At 39.5% G+C, this 17535-nt stretch overlaps 2 protein-coding genes across 2 annotated transcripts; both read left to right on the plus strand.

Moving 5' to 3' along the window:
* Positions 1-1232: 1232 nt before the first annotated feature.
* Positions 1233-3712, plus strand: LOC119735101. Its single transcript, XM_038208802.1, has 3 exons — positions 1233-1353; positions 2707-2868; positions 3161-3712. The coding sequence occupies exons 1-3, from the start codon at positions 1233-1235 to the stop codon at positions 3475-3477; spliced, it is 600 nt and encodes a 199-aa protein (XP_038064730.1). The 3' UTR covers positions 3478-3712.
* Positions 3713-6578: 2866 nt separating this feature from the next.
* LOC119735102 lies at positions 6579-9319 on the plus strand. Its single transcript, XM_038208803.1, has 3 exons — positions 6579-6699; positions 8161-8322; positions 8686-9319. Exons 1-3 carry the CDS (start codon positions 6579-6581, stop codon positions 9006-9008), a joined length of 606 nt encoding a protein of 201 aa, XP_038064731.1. The 3' UTR covers positions 9009-9319.
* Positions 9320-17535: the final 8216 nt, after the last annotated feature.

A 17535-nucleotide genomic window follows, 5' to 3' on the forward strand; every position in this document is an offset into this window, starting at 1 on the left:
TTCGAACCAGGGATCTTTGTATCCATAGCTCATCTCGATATCCACTAGGCTACTGCGTGGTAGCTCGACGACAACCGTTCTTTAAAATGCTTTAATGTATTGTAACTAGTTGAGTAACTAACAACAACGCTGTTGATGTCATTGTCCGTTCTCATGGATAAACATGAATTATTCATGACATTGCCCCTAACCCTCCTAGGAATAAAAAATACGCGTCCGGGTAGTAGCCACGCACGCACAAACAGGCTGATGATTGGTTGGAATTTTGCTACCCTTTTGGGGTAGCAAAAATCGAGATTATAAAGAAAAGCATAAGAAGTTGCAAAAGGCCCTCGTGGCTTTGCCACTCGCATGTGTGGTCTCCATCTCCAGTCGCTTCGCGTTTTCGCCGCTTTGAATGCGGGCATGTCTTAACATGGCCTTGGTGAAAGGCTAGGGCGCGCCCGGCGTGCAATCTTCGAAATGCCCGCGCAGTACGCTGTGAATAGCCATTCAGTGTCATTTACGTCATCATCACAGCCAGCAACCTCGTCCCCAGGGTGTCGAGCAGTACGCGCCCACCACTACCTGCTCTCTCACCCTGGTATTGGATCATTTGCATGTGCAAGATTTTTGCACACGTATGCAAATGAGGAACAGTCTGGTGCCTGGATATGCGTTACACATTAGCGTTTGTTTTTGTATGCGGTGTCTAGGGTAAAAACAGAGTCAATTCGTAGCAGCGCGAGCACGGCGTGAGTTACGAAAACACGATTTTTGAAATCAAACTGTTACGATCTTATCGAGACAACATGCAGTATCATATTTCATATTAATATGAGCAAATTGGAAAAGAAATTAGTATTTTCGAGAAGGCGTGGACGAATGATTGCGAAAACACGTACTGCACGTTGTGAATAATAGCACCAAGTACACGATAAAAATCCATTACTAGCCAATTGCGGTATCCAATCAGGATACAGGAAGAAAGGTTCCTATCCAGGGTTTACTATTGGAAACGCGGTTGGAAATATGGTAAGCACTGGGGACGAGGTTGCACAGCCAGGGGTTAGTGTAAGGAACGAGCACGCGCAATGGCTGGTCTCGAAAGGGAGTGGTGCGCTCGCCGTTTGACGCAGATACGAAAGTGAGGAACTGCTGGCTGCTGGCTGACTTACCCGCGCAAAATGTTGGTGTTAGTTTTGGCTTTTGGGTTTGTTAGTACCCTCTCTTTGCTACCCGTACGAGGGAAGATGTGTAGCGCCATGATCAAGGCTGCACCCGGTGATGATCTGACCGCGCTTCGTGAGAAGGCTTTCGCGGCTTTCAGAACCGAGTGCCGTGGTAAACAAGGCAATCTCAACGACACCAAATGTAAGTGATTCTACTCCATGAAAATCAGTTATAAGCAAGACTATAGTATATTATCTTACGGGAAAAAATCACAACTGTGGCGGGTGGCTTAATAAAATGAGAAGCATAACGCGCACTAAAAAAAAAGAAGAAATTTACGAGACGAATCAACTGCACTGTAATTAGTTCATTTGTTAGCAAAAATATACGTGTACAATGATTTGTTTGCAAGCGTTCTTAGAAACCTATGCAAATTAGCAGAGGAAGTAATTACCACATTTAGTTTCGTTATCATATAGTAACACGGGGCTTCATCTAATGGAGAACACATTTTTAAAGGACCATGTAATGGAGTTTTTCCCGTGATACGAATTTCTTGAAATGCTACTTGCTCTCACTTCTCTTTTTTTTTCAAGTGTCTGTACAGGGTGAGTTTAAAAAAACGCACCCCAAATGGCAGAACCAATATTTTTGAATGTCATTTTGCCGACGCGCATGGCTACGGCGACGCGCGCGCATATCAGAAACCGGAGCCTGTTTGTTTTTTTTTGGGGGGGGGGCCTACAGGGGAAAACTCAAGAATTGTTTCTATACTGTATAACAAAATGAGAAGCATGAAGCGCACTGAACAGAAAAGAGTGGGTTTTTTTTCATGAGAAGTAAAGTATCAATGTAAGAATTGCACTATAAATGCATTTGTTAGCAAAAGTTTGATTTCTAAAATGACTATTTTCTAGCGTTATACGAAACGTGTGCAATTAGAATGCGAAGTTAGTTTTAGCCTTTAAATCATAATATTTCACATGGGGCTTTATGTAATCAAGAATAGGTCCACATGACAATGAATGTAATCAAGAATAGGATCCTTTAAAGAACCATGCAATTGAGTTTTTGCGTGATTCAAATTTCTTGAAATGCAAATGGTTTTCTCAATTTCCTTTTTTTAGTTTTACTATCGCCACTTCAAAAATGCTTTAAGACCTTTTGGGTTTTGTTTACGCTTTTGGTCTTTTTTTTAGAGAAGTTATCACAGTATCAAGATAAAGGGGCTCTATTTTTGGGTAATGTTCTTGTTTTTAACATGCGTTCTTTTCGATTGATGCACAGGGGAATGTGCAAGAGTATAAATGTCTCTTTCACCAATAATTATAAAACTGTTCAGAGGATTTACCTTTCAAACAGCGTCCTCAAGTGGCAGAAAACACCACGATATAATGGTTCTTATACAAACAGTGATAGTTCTATATAGAAGCCCAAGTAATTACCCTGTGTCATATTAATGTGTAGCATAAATCTTCTTATTAACACATATCCTATAGCCTGATAAATATCTTTATGTATTATCTGTTTATTTATGACCTGGGGTTCACATAGCTTGCTCGTTCACTTTGGAGCCGTCCGACCCTCCAGTTGCCACGTTCATCTTGCAGCCGCTGAGGGCGCCTTTCCTGTTGGACTTCGATGTAAAGACCCACCGCGATGCCATAATAGTCCTGGCGGAGGAAAAGACAGAAGCGTCTGTCTTTGCCTGGATCAGTGAGTGTCATTGATTTATTGTTTAGTCACTTAATGTTGTTCTCTTTTTTTAAATGTACCACAAGAGCCAATCAAGACGTGCGATCACCGGCCTGGGGGAATTCCATGGAGTTCGGATATAAGGACATGCATAATAAGATACATCTCGTGATACCATCGCACGCGAAAGAGCTTTCTTGAGGAAGTGATTTAAATCTCATTGAAAAGAGATTTTATCTGGTTGGAAAATCACACTTACCATATTCAGTTAATGACACCTCCAACTTTTGTTTGATACTCTTTCATTCTACAGCCATAGGTGGCTGGTCAAGACAGAGGTCGGCCATCCGTGCCTGTTTCGTCTATGCCTCACAGGAATGCCACCAGTTGCTGGGTGGGCGTTCAGAGCACATCGAGGTAGATATCGTCGTCGACAGTGAAAGTCGCCCCTTTTGGATGGCGTACAAACACGGCGTGGTGACCGTCGGCAAAGGAGGACAGGAGGAGGCTTTCTTGGAGTGGGACGCCGCTGCGTATCATCATCGCCACATATCAACGCCCGTATACGTCGGTATAAGTTCTTGGAGACATGTACCCGCGGAGTGGGTGTTCTACCAATTCTGTGCTTAAAAAAACAAAAGCATTGGGCATGATGAGGGTGCTGTATTTCGAGGTTCAGACAGAAATATTTAGGCAATTCAGCAAAATACTGCAATCTTATGATTTTAAGAAATGTCGTTTTTTAAGTATAGCAACCGTCATACTTTCTCTACATGTGCTAAATGGGAGACAAGTGAGAACGAGGTTGACACCCTACCTGCGTCACGAAAATATAAGTCATAGTTTTGGAAATGATCAAATTGGACAAGGGGTATATTGTTGTGTTGAAAGTACTAGAATTTACTTTTTTATTTTTTCATCTTATGTGCTTACAGTCTGAAATAGTCTTTGCAAATGTTGGCGTTTTGTCGCTTTGGTAGTTTTAAAGCATTTTTATCAACTATTGTCAAGCAAATTATGAATTGTAGAGGAGTGACGTATTGTAGCGACGAAAATGCATGTAGGTTGGTTTTTGATGATGTTAATTCGTTTTAATATCGTATAAATAACGTACATATGGAATTGTATTTAAGTGATCCATAATGTTAAATCTTCGCGCTTTTGTAATTGATATGCTTATAGTCTAAAGTAAACCATTGTCGGTACAAACGTTGCAATTGTGTCAGTTTAAAAAATTATCAAGCATGTTTTAACTATTGTAAAGTATACGTAATGTGTAGAAGAGCGAAAGCTAAGAGAAATGTATTCAAGTTTGTTTTTTTGTGATCGTGTAAAGAAAGTACAGAAAATATTTTTAATATGGAATTTTGTTGAAGTGATCCATGGTGTTATTTTACACACATGACTTGCAATGCAGTCACTAGTGCACATCTATGCACCCGACAAATGTATCAGCATGTATTTAATGCAGCATGTATTTTATAAATGTGATTTTATGTGTATCTTGCTTGTTACTAGACCATAGAAGAGTATACAAATACAGCATGGTTTGAGGGGTAGTAGTGGGAATTACTGGTCCCGAGGTGTACGTAGGTCAGCTTGACTACCTCCCGACGCGAAGCGGGGGAGGTAGTCAAGCTGACCTACACCGGGGGACCAGTAATTCCAACTAGTATTTTCCAGAAATAAACCATGCTGTATTTGTTTTACTACACCTCATAAATATTTAGCAACCTCACTGTCAAACGGCCTTCGTTTACTCAGCACAATTCAAGTTCTTCGTTACAAGTACATGAAATAGTCTGGTGCCAACACTCGTTAATGTGTCTACACTTCAGTAGTAGCAGATTACAACAACAGACTGGTTCGGGAAAGATTACATGCCTTAGACTACATGCCTACGAGGCGGGTTCCAGAGGGAATTTTTGATGCTACCAGAAAAACTACCGCACGGCGGCGAGCTGGATACTCACCGGGTTGACGTCTCCTGCATGGGCGCGTATCATTTTTACTTCCCAGACGCGCGGCGGAATCGGCCAATGATGCGCTCCAATATGATCATGAATACTTATGAGGTGTAGTAATTATAAAGACTTCATGAATTTGTAAATGATTTATCTATTACATACACACCAGGGATGAGTATTGCTGGGGAAAAAATGCTGTATGTGGAAGAGTGCGGGATATAGTTTGTAATAAATACAGAGATACATCGTTGAGTATAATGTTTTGCTGTTCATTTTTTCCCATTTATATGCTTATGGTTCAAACTTTGCACTTTGGTCAGCTCGGTAGTTAACCTTTTTTTCCAAAAGGGTATTGTCAAGAAGGTGTAAGTTTAAAATAATGGGGTTTTTTCATAATAACGTAAAAATGAATGCAAGTTTGATTTAAACATCGTTTAAAATAACGTCCAGACATTGTGTCCTCGTGGTTCAATGGATTCGTGGTCTGTGGGTAAGGCTGCAGGTTATCGTAATTTCTTCGCACGATGGGAGACATCGGTTATTAGGGAGACATTTTCATGTCTCCATAATGTCACAGAACCCCCCCCCCCCCCCTTAGAGGCCAAATTTTACAGTCGCAATTACATTATATTTGTTGCTCGTGATCTAATTAGTAAACATATCGAGATTCGTGGGAAAAGGACAAGGGAATATTGGGTTAGGACACATTTAAGTTTGAAAAATTTTGTGCACAAGTCTATGGGGATGTCTCCCAAATTAATGTCCAATCCAAGGTAATAATAATAATTATTATTATTATTACTGAATGTTGTTTTAATAGGTGATCCATGATGTTAATGTTCTGCACATACCCAGTGACTAGTGATGAGGTCACTGTATTGCACGTCTATTCAGCCGGCAAATGTATTGCAGCATACACTGTTATTTCGGTTGTGTAAAAATCAAACGGTTGTGTACTATATCAACCTAGCAACCCGTTGTGTAAACTGTTGTTTACACAACTTGGGTAAACTATTACACAACTTGTTTAATTTATTTACACAACTGGTTGCTAGGTTCATATAGTACACAACCGACATAACAGTGTACATAGTGATTTTAATAAAATCCTGATTGTTACCAGACGACAGAACAGTTGTAGAAACATCTATAAATTTGTAATTGATGTCGATCTATTAAATGTACACCAAGGATGAGTATCGCTAGGGTATAAAACGCTGTATGTGGAATACTGCGGGCTGAAATGCAGTAGTTTAAATATAGAGATATTTTGCATGCAAACAAGTTCAATTGTTATTAATAAATATAGGCAATTGAGCCCAATGTTATTAATAAAAGTAGGCAATTTAGTCGTTTGGGCATGGAGTAATTGTCAATTAAGCGAAGAAGGAAGAAAATGGAACCCGCCCGTTTATTAGCTGGCCTCGAGGCAAATTAAAGACGTATATCGATCCAGTTGCTTGACGTTAATGTAAATAGGCTGGAGCAACGTGGACGGACCATTGTTCAATTGAGAAACCATTACAATTACAAACAATGACCATCGTTTCGGTTACCGTGGAAACTATATGACGACAATTAAAACAAAGTGATTTTTTTCAGACGTAAAGGCTAGTCGCGAAGGAGTGGTGCGATCGCCGTTGTGACGCAGATACCGCAGTGAAGAACTGCTGCCTGCAAACGAAAAACCCACTTAAAATGTTGGTGTTAGTTTTGGCTTTTGGGTTTGTTAGTACCCTCTCTTTGCTACCCGTACGAGGAAAGATGTGTAGCGCCATGATCAAGGCTGCACCCGGTGATGATCTGACCGCGCTTCGTGACAAGGCTTTCGCGGCTTTCAGAACAGAGTGCCGTGGTAAACAAGGCAATCTCGACGACACCAAATGTAAGTGATTGTGTTAATACCATTGCAATGGGAGACTTTTGAGACGTTGGTGGCAGCGAACATGACGGTCCTTTTTCCATGGTTTGCGTCATATTGAGCATGCGCGCTTTGACTTAAACATGACGTAAACAATTGAAAAAAGACCGGAATGTTTTCTACCACCAACGTCTCAAAAGTCTCCCATTTCAAGTGCAACTAAAGTATGTTCTTAATTAAGGGAAACACTCGAAATGGTGAGTGTTTCTAGAATGATCCTACTGAACCAAATGATAGTCATGGCGCGCACTGAACGAATCTTATCAAAAGAATCGGTGTAAGACTAAAATTCTGATATCACTATCTGTTTAGGCCTATTTGTCAGTGCAACAAGATTGCTGAAATGCCATGATTGCCAACAGTATTGATACGAAATGCAAATTAGGAGGCGAAGTAACAAGTGTTAGTCTTTTTGTCCTATAACGTTCCACAAGAATCTTTATGCAGTCATGATTGCTTTTCAAAAGGACCGTGGTGTGGACTTTTTCCCTGTTATTCAATTTCTTTGACATGCAATGTTTTTCTCAACTCACCTTTTTTCAGTCTTAGTATCGCTGTTTTTGGAGACATGTGATCGTTTAGTTTTACACTTAATAAGATTTCAGTACTGTAAAGGTTGCAGACCAGTAAACAGTCCCGAATTTCAATATTTTTGATAATTCTGTTAGAGCATTTCTGTTGGCCATAAACTTGAGGGTTTATAAAAAACAATAATATGGACGCCGTGCACAGGACTGCGAAGTCGTATTTCTTTGAAATTCGGATGAAATTAGGCCCTACAATTACTCTATTTTGAAATAGAGCACAGGAATTACATTTCAAAATGTTGATGGCAATTCCTTCCAAAAGTCATGTTAACTCCCAAAAATGAACAGAATTTGAAAATGATGATATAAGCTTTGAATTTGATGTGTTGTCTCAAACACCTTGGAGAAATGTCAGTATTTTTCCTGAATTTCGGAATGGGCATATTAATCACTGGGGTCTATGGCAGTTAATTTACTAGTTTGCAAAATCATAAGCAAAATAGCGATGCCGTCTAAAGTAAATGATCACAGACCGATTTAATGTTTTTAGGCAATTTTCTTATTATGTCCTCGGAACAAGTAAATGTAAACATCCATTTTTTTTTCAATTATACATTTGTTTTGCGGTTAGTGGGCAATTTCAATTGATAATCCGAAACTGTACAGTAACAGCCTAAAGTAGATAGCCCCATCCAACAGCGCCCACAAGGGTCAAACACACTACGATATACAATGTAATGGTCTTTATATAGGCTTACATCAAACAATATTGGCCTATAACATTCTTACACTATATATATGTACCTTCTTATTTCGTGAAGACTACAAAGTTCTTTTTGATATCCGTCGGTTTTGTTCGTTTATTTCTGTATTACCCGGGGTTCACAACTTCACACAGCTTGCTCATTCTTTTTGGAGTCGTCCAACCCTGCAGCTGCCACGTTCATCTTGCAGCCACTGAGGGCGCCTTTCCGGTTGGACTTCGAAGTGAAGACCCTACGCAGTGCCAATATAGTCTTGGCGGAGGACGAGACAGAAGTATCTGTATTTGCCTGGATAAGTGAGTGTTGACCAACCCTTATTTAATCTATTTTTAACGGCTAAAAACTTGCTTAAAACATAACGAAGAGAATAACGAAGAGAATAATTAAGTGATTGTGGGCGGATTCTGTACACGTTTCTTTTGAGTTAAAAACACAATTGAAAATTATTGCTAGCCCCTTTTTTCAATAATTATAATAATTTATGCCCATTAAGTTAATTTAACGGACTTCGGAAAGGTAAATATTTATACTAACGGGACAAATTATCCCGTGTCCACTGGATAATATAAAATTATTTTTATGAAAATGAAACTAAAATCATGTCAATATAATGTTGGGTTTGCATATTTTCTTGCCAAATGTTTTATTGATATCAACAGCCATTGGCGGCTGGAGCGCACAGATGTCGGTTATCCGAGCCTGTTTCGTCCATGACTCACCGGAATGCCAACAGTTGTTGGGTGGGCGTTCACAACACATCGAGGGAGATATCGTCAATGGCACTGAAAGTCGCCCCTTCTGGATCGAGTTCAAACACGGCGTGGTGACCGTCGGCAAAGGAGGACAGGAGGAGGCTTTCTTGGAGTGGGACGCCGCTGCGTATCATCGTCGCAACATATCAACGCCGGTATACCTTGGTATAAGTGCTTGGAGTTATGTAGGCTTATCCGCGGACTGGGTGTTCTACCAATTCTGTGCGTAGGAAACCAAAAGCAATGGGTCTAATGAGGGCGCTGTATTACGAGGCACAGACAGTTGAAAAAAAATACGTATATTTTAGCAAATAAGTGCAGGTAATATGGGACCATTAAGCTCAATTACATAATTTGCATAAAGATAGACAAAGTAAATTCAAAAGAAACATCGGTCAATTTTCAGATTTAAAAAATGTCGTTTTTTAAGTATAGCAACCCGTAAACTTACGTCAATAAACTGAGACGTCTATTTTTAGGCCAGCCCTAAAGACGGCGCCCTCATTCGCTCATTATGGCCAAGTAGACAACTGAAACGTGATAACGTTACCTTTTTATTACACGTGTGCTTACACTGGGACAGAATCTTATAGTCTTGAAAGTGATCAGACGATGGCTATATTGTCGTGGTGAGAGTTTTCCCTGTTTTCTTTTCATTATTTATGCTTGCAGTCTATCTATTAGTCTGCGCAAATGTTGCACTTTTGCTACTTTGGTAGTAAGGCCAAAGGGTTTGACTGGAATCCTGCTGCTGCACAATTTAAAGTGTTTTAGATGGGGGTTACGATCGAGTATAAGCTTTATGTGGCCTCTCTGGACTCCCTTAAATTTTGCACTAAATTTAGTCTGGCACCATTTGCAGTCATCAGCCGACATTGAAGAACAAAAAAATAAAAAAAAAAAAGCCGCGTCGCTGCACCACTTTTAGGGCAAGCTCCACACCAGAAACCGGAGACTTTTTTTCGCCTAATAAAGCATTTTTATTAACTATTCGTTTCAATATAGTATTTTTCATTTCGTTTCAATATCGTATATTTTATTTTGTTTCAATATCGTATAAAATAACGCATAGATGGCATTTTCAAAGTGATCCATAATGATCAGTATTCGCTTTGTTTCTTTTCTCAAGCGATATGCTAAATCAAGCTAGCTTTTTAAAAGTTGCACTTTTGTCAAGTTGGTATTATAATTGTATTTAGCTGTAACACAAAGCAAGTGTAATTTATAAAGGGGTGATGCATAATATAGCGAAGAAAAATTGTGGGTTTTTGTGATCTCAATTCATTGTAATATCGTGTTAAAAAAAGTAGGCCAACAGAAAGTTAAAGTTCATTAAGTTATCCACGATGTTAAGGTTAAATTTATACTTACCGAGTGGCAAGCGATGCAGTCATCGTCTACGCCCCAACAAACTGTATCCTGTATTATTTAATAAATGTCTTTTTTGCATATCTTGCTAGTTTTAAACAATAATAGTTATACAGACAGCTGTATACTCAGTAATGTAAATCGATATTTTTAACAGTTCTTTAGCAGATTTATTAAATGTACACCAGCGATCTATTTAATGAACACCAAGGTTAAATATCGCTGTGGAGGAAACCCCCTAGACTGAACAGTGTCTTCTTGATCATAGCAACAGTTGTCCGGAAAAGCATGACAAATTGTCAATCTCAAGAATGTTGTTGCTATGATGTCATTTCAAGAAGACACTGTTCAGATTAGGGGTTTTCTGTTCAAACTGTGAACCAAAAATTTGCTCAATGAAACTATTTTGTGAGAAATATTTGCTCATTGACTCCATGCGATGTACTGACGCTACAATGAATTTGAAAATATTGAATAAAATCCGTATCCTCTCCGAATGATCCCCGTTTGCTATTTTCCAGTTCTGTATCGTGACTTTGGGCGTGATCCCTGGCTGTATGGCATACTGGTTTATGGCTTCTGACTAGCGCCCGTTGAACAAGGATATTGACTAACTTGGGAGCCGCCAACATAGGGCTGGCTGGCTCGGTTGGTAAAAGCACCGGGAACGGCTGTCCGGAGGTCGTAGGTTCAAGCCCCGCTCTAGTAAATTTCTTTGTTCAAATTTTCAATCTTTAAAAAGTGAAACTTTTAATATAATTTACCAAAAAGGATTGTCAAAATAGTTTTAAGATCTTAAAGAGGAGTAGAAAAATGCACAAAAAGTGTACCTTAGAATTAATTTCATGGCCCTTGTATGACTTTGACTATAAATGACTTTTAAATTGAAGTTGTGAATTGCAATGGAGACAGAGAAACCATTCTAACTATCGAACAGATGAGAGTGCAACCCTGTATTAAAATTTCTATAGGCACTAGTGCTAAATACCCGTACTTCAAAATTCTTATAAAACTACTCAGAACTCTCACAGGTATTTAAACTGCACAGAAAGATGATGATCAACATGTCATCTTTCATTTTCTTGTCAGTTTTTGGTGGGTTGGCCATTGACTTTTCGAGAAATTCTCACCCAAAAGAAGCCGACCCCTATTTTTCCCAAAGCCGAAAAGTAGCCATCTTGAAAAACGATCCATCCACAACATGGCAAAAAAACCCAACATTTTTGAGCCCAATTACATCCAAAATGCCCAGAATTGGAAGCCCCAAATCCGGGCCAGAGGTTGATTGCCATATTTCTTCACTTCCCCAAGTTTATGGCTCTCAGGACTCTCTAATATAGATTATTTTTGAGGGTATAACTTTATTCATTTTGACCTTCAAACCAAGCCCAACGAGCCTGTACCCAAAGGGCAACCCTCTTGTGCGGTAAGAAACCAAAATCTCATTTCTAAATCAAGTTATCATCCACAAATCATTAACCTTTAACTCACCACGGTGAACTTGAACGAAGACTATTTGACCCCCAACCAATCCCAACTTGCCACTACCCAAGGGCAACCCCCTACTGACGTTAGACGCCCAAATCACACTTCTAACTCAGGTTATCATCCGGAAACCATTAACCTTTAACTTAGCACGGTGACCTTGACCTTTGCCCTTTAGGCCCCAAAACCAATCCTAATTTGCCAGTACCCAAGGGCAACCCCCTACCGAAGTTAGACAGTTTTAACTCAACTTATCATCCAGAAACCATTAAAATTTAACTCACTAAAGTGACTTTCACCTTTGACCTTTTGACTCCAAAACCAATCCCAACTTGTCTGTACCCAAGGGCAACCCCCAACAAACAGCGAATATAATTATAGCAGTATTTTTTTCTTGATGTTACAAGATGGATCCAAATATTTCGTGTTCACTGAATCCACCTTATAGTAAAGCCTTCACACTGTACATGGGGTTATAATAGTTTTAAAACATATTGAATTTATAATATTTGCTTAACAACTATGCATTAATCAAATAATGTTTTATCCCACTGTATTGAATTTTATTGTATTTGTAATGTATCGTATATACATGTTTGTAGTAATTATTTATTGTATGCAGGGCCCCAATGGAAACCAGTTTTCAACTGTTTGGGCATACCCTGGGTAAATAAATGTAATAAATATATAAATAAATAAATAAACCGAAGTAAGACACCAAAATCTCAGTTCTAACTCATGTTATCATCCGGAAGCCATTGACCTTTAACTCACCACGGTGACCTTGACCTTTGCCCTTTTGACCCTAAAACATTCCCCAACTTGCCTGTACCCGTACCCAAGGGCAACCGCCTACGTAAGTTAGACACCAAAACCTCAGTTTTAACTCAAATTATCAACAGGAAACCCTTTACCTTTAATTCACCACGGTGACCTTGACCTTTAACCTTGAGGCCCCCAAACCAACCCCGACTTTCCTGTTCCCAAGGGCAGATCCCTTCTATAGTTAGAAACCCAATGAAATTTGTAATTCAAGTTATCATTAGGAAACCATTTTACTTCTGGAAAAAAATACAATTATGTTTGTAATGGGAATCTTTTTTTATGAACGAACATGTGTATTTATGGCTATGGCTGGTCATCTTAACGGTGTTTACAAGTTTATTATAATTTCAAACCGTAAATTACTCTTTTTTGCTTTCTCCACCATACAAACTGTCAAATATAATGTGACAGTCAACTTGGGAGCTCATAAAAAGACTTGCGTCGGCAGCTTCTTTCAAAAAACAAAAATCAATCAATGTTAGCAGTTCCACATCGCAGTCATTAAATTCAAGTAAGAATTGATTAAGTTAAAGTCACGGTCAAACTCTGTGATGCCTATCACATCGCATGTTCCATTCAGTGTATGATACAGTCGATTCCATCCCTCCGTGAAGTTCTCCATTTTCGTTTGTCTCGGAAATCGTCCCGCACTAGTGAGCGGTGGTTTTTGCTGAAGTTCTTTGTTTGAAGGTCAATCGGCCGGTTGCGCAATTAGTTACGTATAAACCATCTCCTCAGTTTCTCTTTATAAAGAAAAAGAATAGACCATTTTGGTGAGCGTTAGCCAAGGCAGAAATAGGGCCTAATTCAATCCGCAGATTTTGCATATAAAAGTTATTCCAATAAACTATTTAAATAAGTCAACTTTTGTTCACTGCCATTGCTGGGTCAGTCACGTATAATTTTTATGTCTTTAAAAAAAATTATGCCGACCAGCATGACAGGCCTATCGCATGGAACTTGAACCATGGAGCTATCTCCGTGCTTGAACAGAATATCTCGCTACCACACTAAGTAGGCCTCTATCCGGCCCCTCAGAACGTCAAAATTAACGATAGGCCTATTATAATTTGCTTTGTCATTCCTATGTTGTAGGCCTCGTTAAAAAACACAACTTACTTTCGAAAAATTGTCCTATTCTTCAACGATCCTTACTTACCGACTCCAGCAATCTAATGCTGCGCACACCTTGACTATAATCCTCATCGATTTTGATCAGTTTTGATCCTTTTATTCTGTTCCTTTTATTCTTTCAAAAATGACAAAGAGACCGAAGAAAATCCAACTTCATTTCTCAGTCCTCCGTTCGAAAGTATACACAACACGAATGCGAAATTGTGTTCTTTACCCTTTTAAAAAAACACGCGCGCGGAAGGTGTTCGGACGCATGTCCTATCCAGTCTGTATATATGGAGATCAATGGCAACCCCCTATCGAATTTAGACACCAAAATCCCTGTTCTTACTCAAATTATCAACTGAAAACCATTTATCTTTAACTCAACACGGTGACCTTGACCTTTGCCCTTTAGACCTCAAAACCAATCCCAACTGGCCTGTACCCAAGGGAAACCCCTTACCGAAGTTAGACACCTAAATCTCAGTTCTAACTCAAATTATCAACAGGAAACCATTTACCTTTCACCACGGCAACCTTGACCTTTGACCTTTAGACCGACTTGCCTGTTCCAAAGGGCAAACCCCTACTGAAGATAGACACCTAAATAACATTTCTATTGTAAAGTTATCATCCGGAAACCATCTTTCTTTAACTCACCACAGTGAACTTGACATTCGACCTTTGACCCCCAAACCAATCCCAACTTGCCTGTACCCAAGGGCAACCCCCTACCGAAGAAAGAAACCAAAATCTCAGGTTTAGCACTCAAATTATCAATAGGAAACTATTTTCCTTTAATTTACCAAGGTGACCTTGACCTTTGACTTTTTGACCCCAAAGCCAGCCCCGACTTGCAAAGGGCAAACCCATACTTAAGTTAGAAACCCAAATCAGATTTCTAAGTCAATTTATCATCCGGAAATCATCTCACTTTAACTCACCACGGTGAACTTGACCTCCAACCTTTTGACCCCAAAACCAATCCCAACCTTAAGGTACCCTAGGTCAAACCCCTTAGAAGTAAGACACCCAAATCCCATTTCTAACTGAAGTTATCATCCGGAAACCATTAACCTTCAACTCACCACGGTGACCTTGACCTTTGCCCTTTGACTTCAAAACTAATCCCAACTTAATTGCCTGTACCCAAGGGCAACCTCATACAGAAGTTAGACCCCAAAATCTCAGTTCTAACTCAAGTTACCATCCAGAAAATACCAAAGGGCAACCACCTACTGAGGTTAGACACCAAAATCTCATTAACTCACCACGATGACCTTTTGACGTTCAAACCATCCCAACTTGCCCGTACCCCAGGGCAACTTCCTTCCTAAGTTTGATATATCATTTCTAACTCAAGTTATCATCCGGAAACCATTAACCTTGAACTCACCACGGTGACTTTGAACTTTTGACCACAAAACCAATCCCAACTTGAATTATAAATCCCACTAATTTAAAAAATATATATATGTGTCATAATATTGCCAAATTGCCCATAAACATTTTTCGACTTTGGGACTGAAATTGCTCAATCCGTTGAAAGAATATCACCATTTAAACGCAATGACCCTAAAACCTGTCTCGTCCAAAAAAGCAATTTATTGTGTGTTTTGACTGTTTGGAACAACAAAGAAAATGACATAGAATACTTGTTTCAACAATTGTCACCAACTGTAGTGCACAATATTTTGATTAACAACCCTGGTAAGGCGAACAATATGATTTATAAAGTCTTCTTTTTTTTAAAGACGGGCCTTCAAAAGGACTTTGTTGCATATTTTTAACGTTTAAACTAAGATTTTATCGCTGGTGAATGGTGATGCTTAAAGACAATTTTTTGGACGAAACAGGTTTTTGGGTCATTGTGTTGAAATGGTGATATTCTTTGAAGGGATTGACTAATGTAAGTAATTTTTCATCTAAAAGTAGCTTTGAAATTGGCTTTCCAGTCATTATTATTTTAGGTGCTATATACTTTTCTAAATATGAAATATAATTTGGGTTCCGCGGGTTTTTTTTTACTCACCCTGTACAATAAAATATGGCCCAGTGATATAATCAACACATGATTTGCTGTGTAATTACGAACGCTACAATGCAATATTAAATTACCCGGTCCCGAAATAACACAACAATCCTCACTGGGAGATTCTATGATGGTTTACCCCCCCCCCCCCCCCCGTATTGCCAGAGCTATGCTCCCTACAAATTGCAGAGAATTTACAAAAAAAATAGTATTGGTCTTCTCAGCTCGAAACTCACAGGAAAAAAACTTGATACAAGTTTGCTTGCTCGGAAAGAACAAAGTGTTTAATGAAAACATGCAAATCATTTGAAAACTTATAGGCATACAGAGACGGAGGGTAGACTTGGTATCCCTACAATAAGTGTTTATATTTTTCACTTAAATTCATATTTTTTTCCCGTATCCAATGAAGATATTATTGTGTGGCACAAATAACGATATCAGCCACATAGTTGATGTCGGGCTTCCTAATGCTGCGATGTCATCAAACCAGAAATGTACTTATCCATTTGTGTAATAATTGAATTTGTATTTGCAGAAGTTCCTTGCAGTTTATGTTGGGTTTTCTTTATTAAAACAAACTTTTACTTTAGAAGAGGCCGAATGTCATGATTCATTTTCTGTTTGGACATGAAAATGTTCACAGCTGATGTACGCAATGTTCAATGAAACAGTTGCCTGCCCAATCAACCAGCGTTTGTAACCAAAAAAGGGGAAACATAAAGGGGTTTTTTTGGTTGACATACGTGGTTTGTTTCACATCAGAATATTTTTATTTCAATCTTTATGGGGCATGCATAACAATTGCCAATAATAGATATAACATTAATGTTAAAGTTTCACAATGTATATACATGTGTGTTAGAACTACAGAGGCTATCATTAAGAACCTGATGAATTATATAAGCGTAAAAACGTCAAAATAAACAGCCACTCGCGAAAAGAAAGGGTTTAGGTGAAAAATACGCTCAAAATGGCAGGAAACGGGACATTATGTTCTAACTCATAGTAACTCGTACGGCTGTGCTTTTCTCCGGATGCAAAATCTCCAGTTGGGGGGGGGGGGCGACTAGAACTTTTTATGGAGGGGGCGTGCTTCCCCGACCCCCCCCCCCCCCCCCCCCCGTAGCTATGCCGCTGACGCCAAGTCACACAGAGTCACGCTAATGAATATGCAAATAATACGCCTCGTCATTGCTGCGGAAAAAAATTAGCCAACCTGAAATTCCGGCGTGTTGTTTTGGTCGGCAGAAAATCCTAGTCCAGAGAAAGTTGCTTTGGAGATAGTTCAAGGTGTAACACTAGCGTTTGCAGACACAGATTGAGCTGAAATTAGGAATACACTGAGATGATATTAGTGTTCAACTACGCGTGAGATAACAACTTGTGTGGATTCCTAGAAATTGAGGTAATTAAACGATTTGGGGACCTTTTCGAACGTTGTATGTACCAATATATCCAATGATCCCAACATATGGCCAGCAGCTAGCTGGATTCGAACCCCTGACAATCTGATCATGAGTCAAGAATCATATTAAACCACTAGGCCAAACTTCCTCGTTGATGTTACTAGTGTGACTCTAATCTGCGACCAGTCCTTCATTTAAAAGTGGGGGGGGGGGAGGGGCGAAATTTCCAACGATCAATTTCCTTCAGTTATCCGCCGAGTGTTTGCCAGACTCCTCGGTAAGACGTGGCTAATAGCATGGCGTGTAGATTCCCACCTCGACATGCTGCCTATTAGCCGCGTTAATCACCACAATGCTCCAGATGTTAACATGGTGAGTCTGGTTCAAATGCATCAGCGCGGCGTCGTTTCCATGTTTGCCAACATGTACCTCGCTGTCAGTGAGTGCCACCCAGAAGCGACCACTGCCACCTTCCATACGACAATCTCTAGAGGTGACATGGACTGGGCTTGGCCTAAATCG

Source organism: Patiria miniata, unplaced genomic scaffold (genome assembly GCF_015706575.1).
Source record: "Patiria miniata isolate m_02_andy unplaced genomic scaffold, ASM1570657v1 HiC_scaffold_28, whole genome shotgun sequence".
Taxonomy (NCBI): Eukaryota; Metazoa; Echinodermata; class Asteroidea; order Valvatida; family Asterinidae; genus Patiria; species Patiria miniata.

Coding starts and splice junctions, on each gene's coding strand:
- LOC119735101 (XM_038208802.1), top strand. CDS start 1,233: ATGTGTAGCGCCATGATCAAGGCTGCACCCGGTGATGATCTGACCGCG. Junction 1,354..2,706: donor CAATCTCAACGACACCAAAT/GTAAGTGATTCT, acceptor GGGTTCACATAG/CTTGCTCGTTCACTTTGGAG. Junction 2,869..3,160: donor GTCTGTCTTTGCCTGGATCA/GTGAGTGTCATT, acceptor TTCATTCTACAG/CCATAGGTGGCTGGTCAAGA.
- LOC119735102 (XM_038208803.1), top strand. CDS start 6,579: ATGTGTAGCGCCATGATCAAGGCTGCACCCGGTGATGATCTGACCGCG. Junction 6,700..8,160: donor CAATCTCGACGACACCAAAT/GTAAGTGATTGT, acceptor AACTTCACACAG/CTTGCTCATTCTTTTTGGAG. Junction 8,323..8,685: donor ATCTGTATTTGCCTGGATAA/GTGAGTGTTGAC, acceptor TGATATCAACAG/CCATTGGCGGCTGGAGCGCA.